The sequence below is a fragment of the Podospora pseudoanserina genome, chromosome 1 (assembly GCF_035222485.1).
Source record: "Podospora pseudoanserina strain CBS 124.78 chromosome 1, whole genome shotgun sequence".
Classification (NCBI taxonomy): Eukaryota; Fungi; Ascomycota; class Sordariomycetes; order Sordariales; family Podosporaceae; genus Podospora; species Podospora pseudoanserina.
The window spans coordinates 8,632,900-8,647,966 of NC_085920.1; the positions used below are offsets into that span (position 1 = coordinate 8,632,900).

General features: G+C 52.1%; 7 protein-coding genes across 7 annotated transcripts; 4 read left to right on the plus strand and 3 right to left on the minus strand.

Moving 5' to 3' along the window:
* Window positions 1-1,115: 1,115 nt before the first annotated feature.
* Window positions 1,116-3,191, plus strand: QC764_123990 (uncharacterized protein; the record flags this gene model as incomplete). The annotated part of the gene is made up of 1 exon (XM_062943637.1): window positions 1,116-3,191. The coding sequence occupies one exon, from the start codon at window positions 1,116-1,118 to the stop codon at window positions 3,189-3,191; it is 2,076 nt and encodes a 691-aa protein (XP_062806787.1).
* Window positions 3,192-4,105: 914 nt separating this feature from the next.
* On the minus strand, window positions 4,106-7,288 carry QC764_124000 (uncharacterized protein; the record flags this gene model as incomplete). The annotated part of the gene is made up of 4 exons (XM_062943638.1): window positions 6,054-7,288; window positions 5,816-5,891; window positions 5,094-5,288; window positions 4,106-5,032 (listed from the first exon to the last, which is right to left on the minus strand). Exons 1-4 carry the CDS (start codon window positions 6,260-6,262, stop codon window positions 4,106-4,108), a joined length of 1,407 nt encoding a protein of 468 aa, XP_062806788.1. The 5' UTR covers window positions 6,263-7,288.
* Window positions 7,066-8,792, plus strand: KRR1 (ribosomal RNA assembly protein krr1; the record flags this gene model as incomplete). The annotated part of the gene is made up of 4 exons (XM_062943639.1): window positions 7,066-7,907; window positions 7,970-8,162; window positions 8,225-8,381; window positions 8,435-8,792. The coding sequence occupies exons 1-4, from the start codon at window positions 7,374-7,376 to the stop codon at window positions 8,790-8,792; spliced, it is 1,242 nt and encodes a 413-aa protein (XP_062806789.1). The 5' UTR covers window positions 7,066-7,373.
* Window positions 8,793-9,188: 396 nt separating this feature from the next.
* On the plus strand, window positions 9,189-10,367 carry QC764_124020 (uncharacterized protein; the record flags this gene model as incomplete). Its single annotated transcript, XM_062943640.1, has 2 exons — window positions 9,189-9,256; window positions 9,311-10,367. The coding sequence occupies 2 exons, from the start codon at window positions 9,189-9,191 to the stop codon at window positions 10,365-10,367; spliced, it is 1,125 nt and encodes a 374-aa protein (XP_062806790.1).
* QC764_124030 (uncharacterized protein) lies at window positions 10,364-11,098 on the minus strand. Its single transcript, XM_062943641.1, has 2 exons — window positions 10,854-11,098; window positions 10,364-10,797 (listed from the first exon to the last, which is right to left on the minus strand). The coding sequence occupies exons 1-2, from the start codon at window positions 11,002-11,004 to the stop codon at window positions 10,496-10,498; spliced, it is 453 nt and encodes a 150-aa protein (XP_062806791.1). The 5' UTR covers window positions 11,005-11,098; the 3' UTR covers window positions 10,364-10,495.
* Window positions 11,099-11,866: 768 nt separating this feature from the next.
* On the minus strand, window positions 11,867-12,886 carry REX4 (3'-5' exonuclease; the record flags this gene model as incomplete). Its single annotated transcript, XM_062943642.1, has 1 exon — window positions 11,867-12,886. One exon carries the CDS (start codon window positions 12,884-12,886, stop codon window positions 11,867-11,869), a length of 1,020 nt encoding a protein of 339 aa, XP_062806792.1.
* ESA1 (Histone acetyltransferase) lies at window positions 12,572-14,918 on the plus strand (the record flags this gene model as incomplete). The annotated part of the gene is given in 3 exon segments (XM_062943643.1): window positions 12,572-12,984; window positions 12,995-13,419; window positions 13,487-14,918. 2 exon segments carry the CDS (start codon window positions 13,343-13,345, stop codon window positions 14,916-14,918), a joined length of 1,509 nt encoding a protein of 502 aa, XP_062806793.1. The 5' UTR covers window positions 12,572-12,984; window positions 12,995-13,342.
* Window positions 14,919-15,067: the final 149 nt, after the last annotated feature.

Sequence of the window (15,067 nt, forward strand, 5' to 3'; positions counted from 1 at the left end):
GAGCCCTGAGAACACGGGGCATGAGTCCAGCAACCTATCCAATCCACTGGTGCTGACGAAAGCATGCCTTGGTCATATGTATCCATCAACAGTAACCTGATCATGATGCGTTACATGTAGCCACTTGCCCCTCTTTTGCGTTTAAAGTATGATTGATGAAGAAAACCGCCAGACAGACCGCACTTTGCCGCTAATAAAGTTAGGAATCTTGAAACAAAAAGGCGGACATCGACAGCAGAGGACGTTCCACAGTGACAGTCCCGCTCCTTGGGCCGTCTCGATGTCTCACCTCTGGCTCGACGCTTGTGTCCACGCACACCGAAGATGCCGCTGTTCTCTCACCTTTCCACCCACGGGTGTGAAGTGGAGGGATCTCAATCAAGGTCCAGTCAGGTCAAGGTTTCTATTATTTCTTGTGTGCCGTCGGAACACTAGACAAGACCCGGTTGGTGGTTTTAGTCCGAAAAGTGTGTTGATTGCATGAGATGTCCCAAGGCGATGCAGCCTCATTCAGAACTTGCGTCCGTATCAGGGTGTTAGACTGTTTTAGTATCAGTCGGGTACCATCTCCAGCTTACAGACCTGGTGTACTGCCTGCTCACGGCCCCTGGAGCGATGGGCCTATTTGGACCGCGGAGAATACATAACGAGGTATTCTTCATCTAAAGGTGAAAGCTGCTGCATGTCACACCGAATCCCCAACCCGCCCGGCGGTGAGGCGGGCTGCCAGGCACCCCCACTCGCGGCTCCGTGGCGGGGTCTGGGCACGGATCACACGCCCGCTTTTTGCGTCTCCTCTTTGGTGTTTGAAGGCAGTTGTGGCCTCTCCAGCCCACTTCACACACCACCTCCATCAGCTCAACTAAAAGTGCTGGGGCATCTCCGGGCTTCCTGCCTGCATAGCCAACTGTCGATTTCAAGGGAGTCCAGTCAACCCTTCTGCAAGACAGGCACCTACCCCGCGATATTATTACACAGCCTCAAGCTTGAAATGTCGAAATGACCCATCAGCAACGAGGGACCAAGACGCCCCGCTCAAAAAACATAAGCCTTTTTGCCCACAAACCCAGCATGGTATTGCTATTCCAGCCTTGTGCCACGCCACAGCCGTCCGAATGGGCTTTCCAGACCTGATGGGCTCCTCGACAGCCCATCGCGGCGCGCGAAAGAGCAATAAAGTCCCGGCCGCAAACACTCCCCTCGAGATGACACCGGCAGCTAGAACTCCAAAGGATGCTGTCAGTCATGCTCTTCCAGAGTATATCGCAGAAGAGGAACATCTGAGGCCCCTTGGCGAGACAGCACCCGACCTGCGAGAGCTGAATGCCTGTCTCGACGCACTGGCAGCCGTCTTCCCCGACATCCAAATCGAAGTATTCCGAGAACTGTTGACCAACTTTGACGGAGAATCTAGGCTTGCTCTCGCTGCCGACGCTTTGCTCAAGAATCGTGCCGTCTGGGTGAAAGGTCGCTGGAGGATTGACAAGGACGGACTAGGCGGCATGTCTGCCAAAGAACACCAGCAAAGGCCCGGCCAGAATGCCGCAGATATCAATCGAGGGTTTGAGCGCGTGCCACCGACCGAAGTCTTTAGAAGCCATGAGTACAGAGCTGCCGTGGAGAATCTGGGCCTGCAAGAATTCAAAGGCTTGCAGCGATCAACCATCAAAGCCGTCCTGGCTGAGCATAACTACTCCTATCTAGAAGCCCGAGAGACTCTCGTGGGGTTGGCATCCAAGTCGTGGCGCTTCACTATCTCTTCCTTATTCCGGGGACGCAAAGTTATCTCGGCTGCTGTGGCGGCCCAACACCCCCTGATCATCTATAAATCAACTGGCCAAGGGTCTATCGTCCCGACTATCAAGGCTACCGGAAGCGCTGAGCTCGACAGGGAGCTGTATGATGCCCTTATTGTGCCACTGAAAACGAAGCAGCGAGCTGAACGCGAAGCGAAGGATCACGAGATGGCTGTAGCCATGAACAACGCCGAAGCTGAGGAGACTGACAATCTGCTGGAGTGCGTTTGCTGCTATACCGAGTCTGTCTTCGAGGAGTTCACTTCTTGTAGTGCAAACGGGCACATGATCTGCTTTCGTTGTGTACAGCACACACTCACAGAAGCCATCTTTGGCCAAGGTTGGCAGCGCAGCATTGACCCAAACACAGGAACCCTCCGGTGCCCAGCCGCCGAATCAACAGAGTGTGCCGGATGCATTCCATCACATCACTTACACCGGGCGCTGATGGAAGATAAGACCGGCCCTGAGAAGCTTCACAAACTTGACCAGCGACTCGCCGATAATTCTCTGGCTGCGACCGGTCTGCCGATAATCCACTGCCCCTTTTGCTCCTACGCCGAGGTAGACGATATTTACCACCCTGAGACTCAAACTCAGCTCAGGCCCCGTTCTGTCAATATCTGGAATATCATCCTTGTCGTCGCATGCCTCTTCACCGTCCCCTTCCTGGCCCCGCTGGCTCTGCTGGTGGCTTTTATCATATTCCTGCTCTTCATCTCCCACCAAACCTTCGGCACCAGCGTCATGGCTGAGCTCCGCGCTGCTTGTCAACGCCAACGCCGCCGCCGTCGCGGTCTCCGCTTTACGTGCCAGAACCCTCTCTGCGGCCGCGCCTCCTGTCTGCTGTGCAACAAGGCGTGGAAAGATGTTCATGTATGCAATGAGTCCAGCCTTGTCGCTCTCCGAACGCAGGTGGAGCAGGCAATGAGCTTGGCCATCAAACGGGTCTGTCCCAAATGCAACACTGGGTTTGTCAAGACCTCGGGCTGCAACAAGCTGACCTGCCCGTGCGGGTACAAGATGTGCTACGTCTGCCGCAAGGACATTGGGAACGGCGCGTCGACGCAGGATGTCGGCTACCAACATTTTTGTCAGCATTTCCGGCCACAGGGTGATGGGACAAAATGCAAAGAATGCACAAAGTGTAATTTGTGGGAAAAGGAGGACGAGGAGGCGGTGCTGGACGCTGCGAGGAAGGAGGCAGAAAGGAAATGGATGGAAGCGGAGAAGAGGGAGCTCTCTGGACCAGAGCAGACATACTTGACCGAGGGGGTGGCGGTGAACTCAACCAGGATGGGGGCTGTGGTCTTGGGGGACTTGCTGAAACGTGGGAGATGGCCCACAATGGGGGAGGTTTGTGATGTTATGGTTGAGCAGTTTTTGAACCCTTGAGTTGTGAGTAAACAAGACGAAGGGCATTCCAATGTAAACTGGAGACCATGTCAAGGACGCAGTGTGATAGCGGAATGAAGGCTCTATTGGATATCGTACCAAGTAAAATGATAATGACAGAAACAGTCCCGTTTTATGTGCCCATCTCGCCGAGACCACCAACACCTGCATAATGTATATACCTGATTGTACTGTCCATCCCAACTAATTGCTCCATAGGAGTTCTCACCAGTCAAAGCGCGTGTGCACACACATACACACACACGCACGCACTGAGCCACACCAGTTTTTATTCCCACAAAGCCACGATCCACCGTTTGATTGCCACCAGCACTCAACCGAGCCAGAAGTTAAAAAGCCAGAGAGTAAATCGCGAGTAGATCAGGACATCGCGAATCCTTTTTTCTTCTGGCCTCCTACTTTTTGACCAACCCGACACACTACTACTGCCCCCTAAACTCATGAAAATGAAGGAAACAAATGACGAGAGAAGAGGTATATTAAGAGACATAATCACCCGACACAGTTCGTGCTTCATGGTTGCCAACCACGCAAACCACCCAACCCAGCAGAGAAAACAAAAAGGTCGCTTCGCTTTGAATCACAAACAAAACCAAATAACAAAATCCTTCCCGTGCCCCGTTTCGTCCATCCGGGTTGCCGGCTACCCATTAGAAAAAAAGCCAGCCCGGTGCATTTCCCGTTTCCCCACGTGTCGCTAGTACTTTTTATCTCGAAAAGGATCACAGAACCAAGAGAAGCAAGAAGAGGAGACTGACGCCAAGATCGGGAATAACAAGGACGGAACCCAGGGCCTAAAGCTGTACGTTTATGCCATCCCTCGAACCCATCTAAACCAAGCCGGAGAGCTAATAAAAATCAAGCCGAGCAGAGCCCGTGGGCCAGACGTTTTGCTATGGCGCGGTCACTTCGATCTTTGTATCCTCCTCCATTGTTTCTGGTAACGTCTCGTTGGCTGTCTCAAGGGCAGTCTCCGCCGCGGGGTTGACAACCGGTTCGGGAATGGGAACGATTTGAATGGAAACGGGTTGGGGAAGAGTTTCTTCCTGCTGATGATCCTGCTGTTGTTCAAAGACAATCGGTTGCTCTGGTTCCTCTACCCTTGGCTTCTTGGCAGCTCGGCCGTCCTCGAATGTGTGATCCCGGGAATCCCTGGCTTCCTTGAGCTCAACTTCGAGTTCATCTAGGCGCCGCTTAAGCATGTTTTCCCTGCGGTGGCTTTCCTCCAGCTCGTTTTGCAACTGTGCATGCGCAGCATTGAGGGTTTCGGCTTGAACAGTCGCGACCTCGAGTTGGGCGGTCAAGGTTTCGTTCTGGCTTCGAGCCTGGTTGAGGGCATCTGTCAGAGCATCCATTTGTGCGCGGAGCTGGGCATCCGAATCAGAGCCGCCATTCTCTGGCTGCTGTCGGGCTTGCGCTTGCAGCTGTTGCTGTTCTTGTTCGAGTTGTTGGATTCGTCCACGGTACAATTCTTGAATGACCTCGAGTTCGCTCACACGGGTCCTCAGCTGCGAATTCTCGTCATGTCCCTGAGGCATATCTGTGCGCTCGCCATTCAGGGGTGAAGCATGGCCACCAGGCCCGCTGGCGACTTGAAACCCGGACAGCTGTTGCGCCTGAAACTGTTCATCTTGATTTCCGTACATCGGCGCCATGTGCGGGTTGTACATGTTCGGTGTTCCGGTGCGTGAAATAGGGGAGTTTGTGTCGTCCATGTGGCCATTGGTCGATTTTTGCGACGGTCTGCGAGCGCCATTCCCATTGGCAAGGTCAGCGCCGTTCACGTCGGCGCCAGCGGGGAGAGCTTGGTTTTGTTGCGCCTGGGCGGGGATGCGGTTAGTGATTCGGTGGTTGGACACCTCCTGCGCTTCAATTGCGTACCTTTTTCTGCTTTGCAAGATCAGGGCGCATAGTCTTGACGCGATTGCGGCTCTTGATAACGTCGGTCTTGAGGGAGCTAGGCCGAGGTCGGCCATGCAGTTTGAGGAAGAGACCGCAGGCATTGCAGAGGACGGCGCCGTGCTCGTCGCGTCTCCATAGCGGCGTGGTCGAGGTACCGCAGTTCTGGCATGTGGGCTGTGTTGATTCACGGTCATGGTTAGCCATGGTTGCCATGATGGCGGTGCGCTCCAAGGCGATTTGACGAAAGAAAGGGGCAGAGCGATTAGATCGTGACGATAAGGTGCCTTGATAAATGCGAGGGAGGGATAGATATGGGAGGTGGAGGAGGGATGATAAGAAGATGATAAGGAAATTTTTGAACGGATCCCAAGTGTGGGGCACCAGTGATAACACAATCGCTTTTTGGGCGACTGATCGATCTGCAGACAGCGCGGGAGCCAGTGTGGGTTGGGGGCTTAGATAAGCGCAACCCCACCAGATTTTTTCACCCTGATGACATCGTGAAGAGCCAATTGGAGGGGAAAAGGGCGGCCAACAATGGACATGGGTTCCGTCCGACTCTCCCTCTACCCGTGCGTCCTTGGATTGATTCGCAAACCCCTCTGCAAGCACTACAATCGGGCCTCGGTGATGGATTGTCGAGATCGTCTATGCGACATGGGTGGAATTGACGAGCAAACAAAGTGTGAATCTGAACGTACCAAGTTACCACCCGGGCCAGGATGGGTGCTCGCAGGCGACGTTCTAGGAGGCATCGCAGGCGCGATCGCAACAGGCCTGAGCGAAGCAAACGCATTAGTCAAGTTAGTTCCATAAACAAGGAAGCAAGCAGTGACAGCTACGGAATGGATGAACCGGAGTCACAATAGCCTGCAACGAATACAGTTCGAATGCGCGTCTCCAGCAGCTCCATGCGCCACAAAGAAAAATAACACTGACCTAGGCTGCTGTATCTGAGGGGTGCCCGTACCAGGGGCGAATGTAGAGATACCCGGGAGCGGGTTCAAGGGCGTACTGCCAGAGGCTGTACTAGGCGTATCCGGGTGCGTCGCTGCCAGGCTCGGAGAAGTAGGCCGCGCCTCGGGCTCAGGAGCTGAGGGCAGTGGTGGCCCCGATGACAGGCCTTCGGTGACCGCGCTTTCGTCCATCTTCCAGTCAGGATGGAAGGGGATTTGCTGATTGATATCCGGGGGTGGCGTTGGCTCCGGGTGCAAAGGGGAGAGATGGGGAGGCTGTAATTGCGCCAGTTTGATTGAGGTCGTGAGAAACACTGTGCGCCGTTGAAAGGTCGCGGTCGCGAAAGAAACTTGGCGGGGCGTCGACGGAAGACTGCGGAAGGAGACAGGTTTCCCGGGGCCGGGCGGTCGGGGGAGCCGGGAAAAGAAGCGGTGCCGCACAGCGATTCGGTCGGCAGTCGTGCTAAGGGCAGTGCAATGGATCGGAGCATGCGCGATGGGGGGCGTGAGAGGCAGTGGTGAATTCGCCAAACACGCGCGACGGGTGCCAACAATTGCAAAGGGAAGCGGTAGGCGGCAAAAGCGGACAAAGACTGGAGATTTCCTCGTTCTCTCTCGATCTAAGATATTACAATACTAATCAGTCTTTTTTTGCGCAAGGCAAACGAGGGAAAAAGCCGACACGGGGAATAAACAAAACGAACAAGACAAGAAACAAATCCCCTTTTCCAGTGCAGGACGATCGAGCCTCGACTTGTAGGTTCCTGTGTTACGACACGGAATTACACAGTAGCGCTAATCCAAATCTTTTTGAGTGGCTAGGGACCGACCGCTATATTTGGACGCTTGGCACGCTGATTGGCTTGCTTTGCAGCTTATCGTCCAGCAGAGCCTCGAAATAACCTACACTGTAGGTAGTGATCAAATAGTATTTGGGAGTCACATCTGAAGGGATATCCAAATAACACTTGTGATCATGTCTATGCTCTCAATCCCCCTTATGAGCGCAAAACAAGATCCCATCTATAAGTCTATACAAAATACTAAGGTGACGCTTTTCTCCCGATCCTTCCTTCGCTTGTCTACATGGCAGACCCTGGAAGCAAGGTGAGACCAAGTTTAGCAGATAAGATACGAGATAGGAGCTTGGCGATAAGAAGCAACCAGCGACCCCAATGTCCATGGTGGTTTGTACTGTGTGCCAGTATCCATTATAACACGTCAAAAACACCATACTTGGCGCATGAAGAACCGCAAGCGTTATGGTTCCTCAGCTGAATTCAATGATTGATCAAGACAGTTCATGGCCAGTCAAAAGCCGGCCGCCAAGTGGCAGGACAAGCCGTCAGCTGGTCGAGCTTTGACATGTGTGCCCCACTTTCTGGCCTGCAAGGTACTGTGCTCCAAAAATTTCCATCGAAGAAAAGACAAGCCAGGATATTTCCAACATCAACAAACCGCAAATCTCGAGTCGCAGCACGGCACGTTCTTTGACATTGGCAGTAATTGTTACCACCACAAATCAGTACTCCACCACGTCTGCCTTGAATTAAAAGGATTCGCCGAATTTCTTTGCGACAATATGCCATCGACACACAAGAAGGAGAAGCCATGGGATACCGACGACGTTGACAAATGGAAGGTCGACCCGTTCACCAAGGAGGATTCGTCTGGTGCATTCCTGGAGGAATCTTCATTCATGACACTATTTCCCAAGTACCGTGAGCGCTATCTGAAGGATTCTTGGCCGCTCGTCACCAAGTCCCTGGAGAAATACGGCATTGATGCAGTTCTGGATCTTATTGAGGGTTCCATGACTGTCAAGACGACCCGAAAGGTGAGCAACCACGTCTTCAATCAATTTTACTATTATACCAGACACTGACCAATCACATCTAGACATACGACCCTGCCGCTATTCTTAACGCGAGAGACTTGATCAAACTTTTGGCGCGGTCGGTTCCAGCACCCCAGGCAATCAAGATTTTGGAGGACGGAATGGCGTGCGATATCATCAAAATTCGCAGCATGGTACGGAATAAGGAGCGGTTTGTCAAGAGGCGGCAACGTATTCTGGGACAGAATGGCACCAGTACGTTTTGTGCACGGTTTTTTTCACCTCCTACGGCAGCCCACAGCTGACACACGTTACAGCATTGAAAGCGCTAGAACTTCTTACCCAGACCTATATCTTGGTCCATGGTAACACAGTATCAGTGATGGGTCCATTCAAAGGGCTCAAGGAAGTAAGAAGGGTCGTGGAGGATACCATGCAAAATGTGCATCCTATTTACCTGATCAAGGAACTAATGTAAGCTGGTCCTCTTCGCCCACACACTGAATAAATTCACTGACGGTGTCTAGGATCAAGAGAGAGCTGGCCAAGGATCCCGCCCTGGCACAGGAAGACTGGAGCCGGTACCTACCAAACTTCAAGAAGCGCACATTGTCCAAGAGACACAAGCCACATGTCGTCACGGACAAGTCCAAGAAAACATACACGCCATTCCCCCCTGCACCCGAGAAGAGCAAGGTCGACCTGCAGATCGAGAGTGGCGAGTACTTTTTGGGCAAGGAGGCGAAGCAACGGGTGGCCGAGCAAGAGCGCGCGGAGAAGTCGAAGCAGAAGAAGGAGGAAAAGAAGCGAGAACGCGAGAAGGAGTATGTGCCGCCGGAGGAAAGTGCTTCCAAATCCAAGAAGAGAAAGACATCGCGCGATTGAGGTTGAGTGGCGGAGGGAAAGGGAGTTGTAATGGATACCTGTCAATCTGGATGTTCGAATCCAGAGCCCATGATACCCAAAGCAGGGCCTGATGCTGACTGAGTTGGCGCAAATCTTCTGCTTTTGTGACTTTTTTTTGCTTTGAGGACAGCGATCATCTTTTGGTTGGCGAGTTTGGAGAAGGAACCGAGGCTCTGGCGTCATCGGTTTCCATATCCGTTGGTGCGGGGGAACGTGGGGAAGGCGGATCCGGGCCCGAACCCCTTAGCGCCGGGATTCGATTTCTTAAAGGGACGACACCCAGTGGCTCATCAAGGTTGACCCCTTTCGTTACTACTGACTGCATTTATGTACATTAATTGATATCTCGATTTAAGGTGATTCATCACATTCACCATGCCTCAAAATCAGAGCCTCACCATCAAGCCTATCGAAGGTGCAAAGCCGGGCAAGGTCTATTATCCGTGAGTTTTGGCGTTCCCATGCAACTCTCTCACCAAGTATTAATAAGCTTGAAGCCTTCACCTCAACACATCACCTGTTCCCACGCCCGGACCGGGCCAGGTGCTCGTCAAAGTGCAGGCCAGCGCTCTCAACCACCGCGACCTCTTCATCCGCCAGCACCTCTACCCCGGCATCTCCTTTTCTGCCCCTTTGCTAGCCGATGGTTATGGAACTGTGGTTTCACCAAGCTCATCACCGTTGTACAACAAGCCCGTCTTGGTCACACCCTCGCGTGGCTGGATTTCATCCCCTGACGGCCCGGAACCCATTCCTACGACGGAAACCAACAGGGAGGAAAAGGAATGGAGTGTAATCGGCGGGTCGGCTCGTTATTCTGATCAAGGAACGGCTCAAAGCTTCATCGTGGTGCCCGAGGAGGAGGTATTTCCTGCTCCGGGCCACTTGACATCCGCGGAAGGGGCTGCGCTGCCTTTGGCTGGGCTGACGGCGTGGAGAGCGCTGATCACAAAGGGGGAGGCCGAAAGAGGTCAGAATGTGTTAGTCACGGGGATTGGCGGAGGTGTCGCGCTCGCGGCTTTGCAGTTTGCGGAGAAGAAGGGGTGCAATGTTTATGTTACTTCGTCGTCGCAGGAAAAGATCAACAAGGCGTTGGAAATGGGCGCCAAGGGTGGGGTGTTGTATACTGAGGCGACCTGGGAAAAGACACTGCTGAAGCAGCTGCCCAAGACAAGGCCGTTTATCGATGTCATTGTCGACGGGTCGGGAGGAGATATTGTTGCCAAAGGAATCAAGATGCTAAAGCAGGGAGGCAAGATTGTGGTGTATGGGATGACAGTGGGACCGAAGATGGAGTGGAACATGAATGCCGTGTTAAAAAATATTGAGTTGAGAGGCACGAGCATGGGCAGCAGGGCTGAGTTTGGGGAGATGGTCAAGTTTGTGGACGAGAACAAAATCAAGCCGGTTGTCAGCCGGGTTGTGAGCGGTGGGTTGGAGAACATCCAGGGCATCGATGGGCTGTTTGAGGATCTCAAGGGTGGCAAGCAGTTTGGCAAATTGGTCATCCTGGTAGACCGAGAGGAAGAAGGGGCGAGGTCACCCAAGTTGTAGGGATGTGTGCAACTTCTCTGTATCAATCTCTAGCCTTTTTGCTGATGATTTATGCTGAGCCCAGCTCTTGAAACGCTCGCGACTTTTGTTTCCCTAATGTTCAGACAACCTTCCTTCAAATCGTCCCACTACTTACTATCCCCATTATCAAGAGAATGAATCGCCGCGGCGACACCCACCCACTCCTCCAGACTCCTTACATACCCATCCGCGGCTGCGTCAGCTAAGCTTTCATGACCCCAGACCACTACCTCGTCAAACTCAGCTTGCACCTCCAGTTTCCCATGGCTATCTTTCTCGAGATCTATCACATCTGCCTTTCCGTTCTGATCTGGTAATGATGAGATGGCAACAACACCTTTGTATCCTTCTGGCAATGCGACGGGCTTGCCTCTTAGCTTGCGGCCGCGGAAGTAGGCTTCTTTGATGCCTACAGAGAATGTTAGTCATGGATAAATAAGACCTGGAAAATGCTAGAGGGCATACCTGTCGATGATGTTGATGTTTGTGGGTCCCAGAAGGACTGTGTTGGTTCGACTGGCCCGGTATGATGGATTTTGCAAGGGAGAAGGTGGGCCGTCGTTCTCTTTGGCGAAGAGGCAGAGCCAATGTCAAGAATTGGTTGCGATGTCCCCATTTTGTAGATTCAATCAAAGAAGGATGAGATGGATATCCTTTCTGGTGTCTTGAGTGGGATGAGTTGAAAGGAGTGCGTCAACAACGGAGAGTTTAATTGAAACGCGATTGAAGACGCGTCGAATGTCCACCAAGATTCTCAGGTGGGGCGCCCTGACCCTAACCCGGCCGCGCATTTGATGCCCCTGACACAGTTCCGCCATCAACGTGAAAGACAAACTGGTTCCAACAGAGGAGATTAAATATTTTGATTGATCTCAGTTACATATGAGTAAACTATGTCTTGCACTCACACAGGACACTGAATATTGGCGGGCTTGCGGCAGTGAAGAACGACAGGGGTGATGTGATGATGTGATATGGCCCTCAACAGATATGAGACGAGCAGTTCATACTGAGAAGCGGCCCTTCCAATTATTTTACAAGATGGGCTCGAAAAGCTATCCTTCCACTTGCCTCCTGTGACAGTCTATCGACCCGCCACATTAGCAAAACCCCTTCTCCGCCGACACGGACCCCATTTAATATGTTTGGTGGTGACACGATCGGTATATCGTGCATGTTTCTCTAAGAGCGGGCAAGGTCTCGCTTTGTGTCGGTATTCTTCAAGTGATCGCATTCCTCTGCTGTTCATGGCGGCCACATGCGGTTCGCGATGACTGTCTTCGGAAGAATAATACCATAATATCAGTGGCCTTAACAGCCTGGGTCATCTCCTGTCAATCGTCGAAGGCGGTCCAGATAAGTTAGGACACTCCTGTCAGGCTGGGGACAGCCTTACATTCTGTTTCCAGCATTGACACTTCCAACAGCCAGCGTCAACTGGTGATCTACAGATGATGTCTTTCATATTCCGTGGCCATTCACTTTCTCTTCGACTTTTTACCCTTCCCTGCTTTGTTCAGCTTCAGTTTGGTCTTGACATCTTCCGGATATCGGTTCGCGTGCTCCATGTCGAAGGCCGGCTTGTGTTTTCGAAACAACAGCATGGCCACCCTTGCGTCTTCGATACTGCTGTGCTGGCCCGTTTGGATCTCCAACCCCAGAATTTCCTTCGCCAGTGCTTTCAAAGCAGGCTTGGGTCCGTTCCCGTACTTCTTGAACCCCGAAAACTTGGCTGTATCCCGTATCATCTTCATTGGATGATCAAGGTCAAGACACTTGAGATCATGCTTGACATCGTGACCGACAACTATCCTGCCTTTTAAAAGCTCGGCTACTTCAGCCTGAACTTCAGAAAACGGCCGGGCATCCCTCATGTGTTTTGGCGCGATGCCAGACACGGCAGTTCGCCAATCCGTGACCTTTTCGCGCTGGAGAACGTAGGAGTCGTAGATTTGGGTGCCATGGAAATCAGTTATTGAGACACGGGCGAGGGAAGAGTGAACGCCACCGGGACCGAATCCGACCATTTCGCAGTCTATCGCCAGGTATTTCGTCCTATCCAATGAAGCTGTTGGGGAGAGGCCCTGGTTGGGGTGGCTGGGCAAAGAGGACAGGAGGGTGGGGGAAATAGTGAGGTTGTAAGCTTCCGACAGTGACTCGTGGGAGATGCCATGGTTTTGCCTCAGAAACTGAATAGATGGTTGGTTCGTGAGAGGGGCCGTCGAGGTGACTGGTTGAGAAGAGACAGCGCCCATTTTTTCCGTTGAACTGGTTGCCGAGGTCGTATTTGTTGGTTGTTTCTTCGGGAAGAAGGATGTTCTGGTCCTTTTATTTTTCGGCTTTGAGTCTTGATCATCAGATGCTGACTTCCTCTTCTTATTGTTGGCAGGAGCTGAGGGACTGGCTGAGGCTGATGAAGAGGATGCTGGTTCTGAAGCAGATCCAGCTTTGAGGCGTGCTTGCAGAATCTTCCAATTCGATGAGAGTTCTGGGGCCATGCTGGCGGATTCGAGAGTTGGTAATGTTATTTCAGGAGCATCCAGTCGGAATTTATGAACCTCGACAGTATTGATGATGTTGTAGGTGTTGGAGTTAAGTCCTTTTGAGTGAGGATAAATACATTGAGATTTGCACCATGAACGAAAGTGGACCAGTGAGGTGAAGTTTCAAAGGGGTTAGGGTTAGCACCGCCCCTGCTTGAGATTTAAGCCAGGGAGTTTTTGAGCAACAGCCGCAGCCATCAAGGTGCCTGACATGGATTGTTCTGGGCCACTGGCGTGGCGCCAGAAATTGTGGACCGTGCCCCAGAAGTCCATCTTTTGGAGGGGCAATTAATTCACTGCAACAGCTCTCAAATCCTAAGCTGAACTGCAATCGAGTACTTCGTAGCCGAGTCGCATCACGACGCCCATCAATTTCCCATCAACCTCCGACAGCGCGCATCGAAATTCATCATGAGTCCTAGCGGAGAAGCAACCGCCGGCCGTGATGAGCCACGGAAAAAGGGCATCGCGACAGCGGACACTCTTGTGTAGGAATTGCTCCTTGTTCATATGTGTGTCGCATTCGTGGCTGGCTGTACTGACATCTTTTGACAGCGCTGGATGTGTCGCTTATGTTACAAAAGATGGCGAACCGCGTCGCGCAACCATTCTGGGCATCAGGGAGACAAAAAGTGGGCGCCAATGGTATGCAAACTTCGACAGCTTTAACAAACGTCTCGACGAGTGGGTGCCGCAAGCAAGGATAAACTTCGACAAGGAGGTCGAGTGGCCGAACCCCGAAAAGGATAAACCAAAGGACCCAAAGAGCAAGAAGACAACCGCCGCAACATCCAAGAAGTCACAACCGTCGAAGAAGAACCAGAAACGAGTCAGTAAAAGGGAACAGTCGGTTGCATCCGAAGGCCAGACGCCACACCCCTGGACGGAATATGTCGAGAATGGGCAACACAAGGATAAGAATCAGGAGACAGAGGAGAAATCCATGGGGAGTTTGGAAGTGGGAGGAACACCTGGCGTTCTTGGACCAGACGAAATGGAAATCGACGAAGACGAGACACCAGCCGGCGCAGCCAAAAAGGACAGCCTCGGCCCTTTTAGTCGTCAGCAAGAGATTGAAAAACTCCGGACGTCAGGGTCCATGACTCAAAATCCAGCTGAAGTATCACGGATCCGAAATATCTCACAAGTCGAGTTTGGACGGTACGTGTTGTTTCCATGGTACTTTTCGCCATACCCCGAAGTGTTCAGCCAGGAGGAGTCCATTTTCATCTGCGAGTTCTGCCTGAGCTACTACGCGGACATGAAATCTTTCTCAAGACATCGGCAGAAGTGCACACTTCAACACCCCCCGGGAAACGAGATCTATCGGGACGACTTTGTGTCATTCTTTGAGATAGATGGCAGGAGGCAGCGAACGTGGTGTCGGAACCTGTGTCTGTTGTCAAAGATGTTTCTTGATCACAAGACACTTTACTATGATGTCGACCCATTCTTGTTCTACGTCATGACGACGAGAGACGAGCGAGGGTGTCATCTTATTGGATATTTTTCCAAGGAAAAGGAAAGTACAGACGGTTATAACGTTGCGTGTATTTTGACGCTCCCACAGTATCAGCGGAAAGGCTATGGTCGTCTTCTGATCCAGTTCTCGTACGAACTTTCCAAGATTGAGGGCAAACTTGGATCACCGGAAAAGCCGCTCTCAGATTTGGGTTTGCTGAGTTACCGCCAGTACTGGTCAGAAAACATCATCGACCTGCTGCTTGGTTTTAGCGAGAGAGATGAGAAGTGCACCATCGAAACCATTGCACAGCACCTTGCCATGACGGCCACCGACGTTGAGCATACCCTTCAGGCACTAAAGATGCAGGTCTACCATAAGGGTGAGCACAAGATCGTGCTGTCGGACAAGCTGGTGGAACAGCGGGCCAAGAGCAGAGCGAAACAAAAAAGACTGATTGATCCTGAACGGATCCAGTGGAAGCCACCCGTGTTTACAGCATCATCAAGAACTTGGGGTTGGTAGGATGATCCCAAACTTAGACTTATGTGGTTAGGGGTAGGCTCAATGGGAAACGAGGGCTTGCCAGTTCAACTTATTCTTGAGAGCGTACCAGCTGCAACTTTGGAAGTACTTTTGGCACCCTCTCGACAGGAAAAACAGTCAGTCTACGC

What these genes read in the sequence shown, in the direction of transcription:
- QC764_124030 (XM_062943641.1), bottom strand. Translation starts at nt 11,004, where the DNA reads ATGGGGACATCGCAACCAATTCTTGACATTGGCTCTGCCTCTTCGCCA. An exon ending in AACATCAACATCATCGACAG is followed by an intron (nt 10,798 to 10,853) that starts GTATGCCCTCTA and finishes CATTCTCTGTAG; the next exon opens with GCATCAAAGAAGCCTACTTC.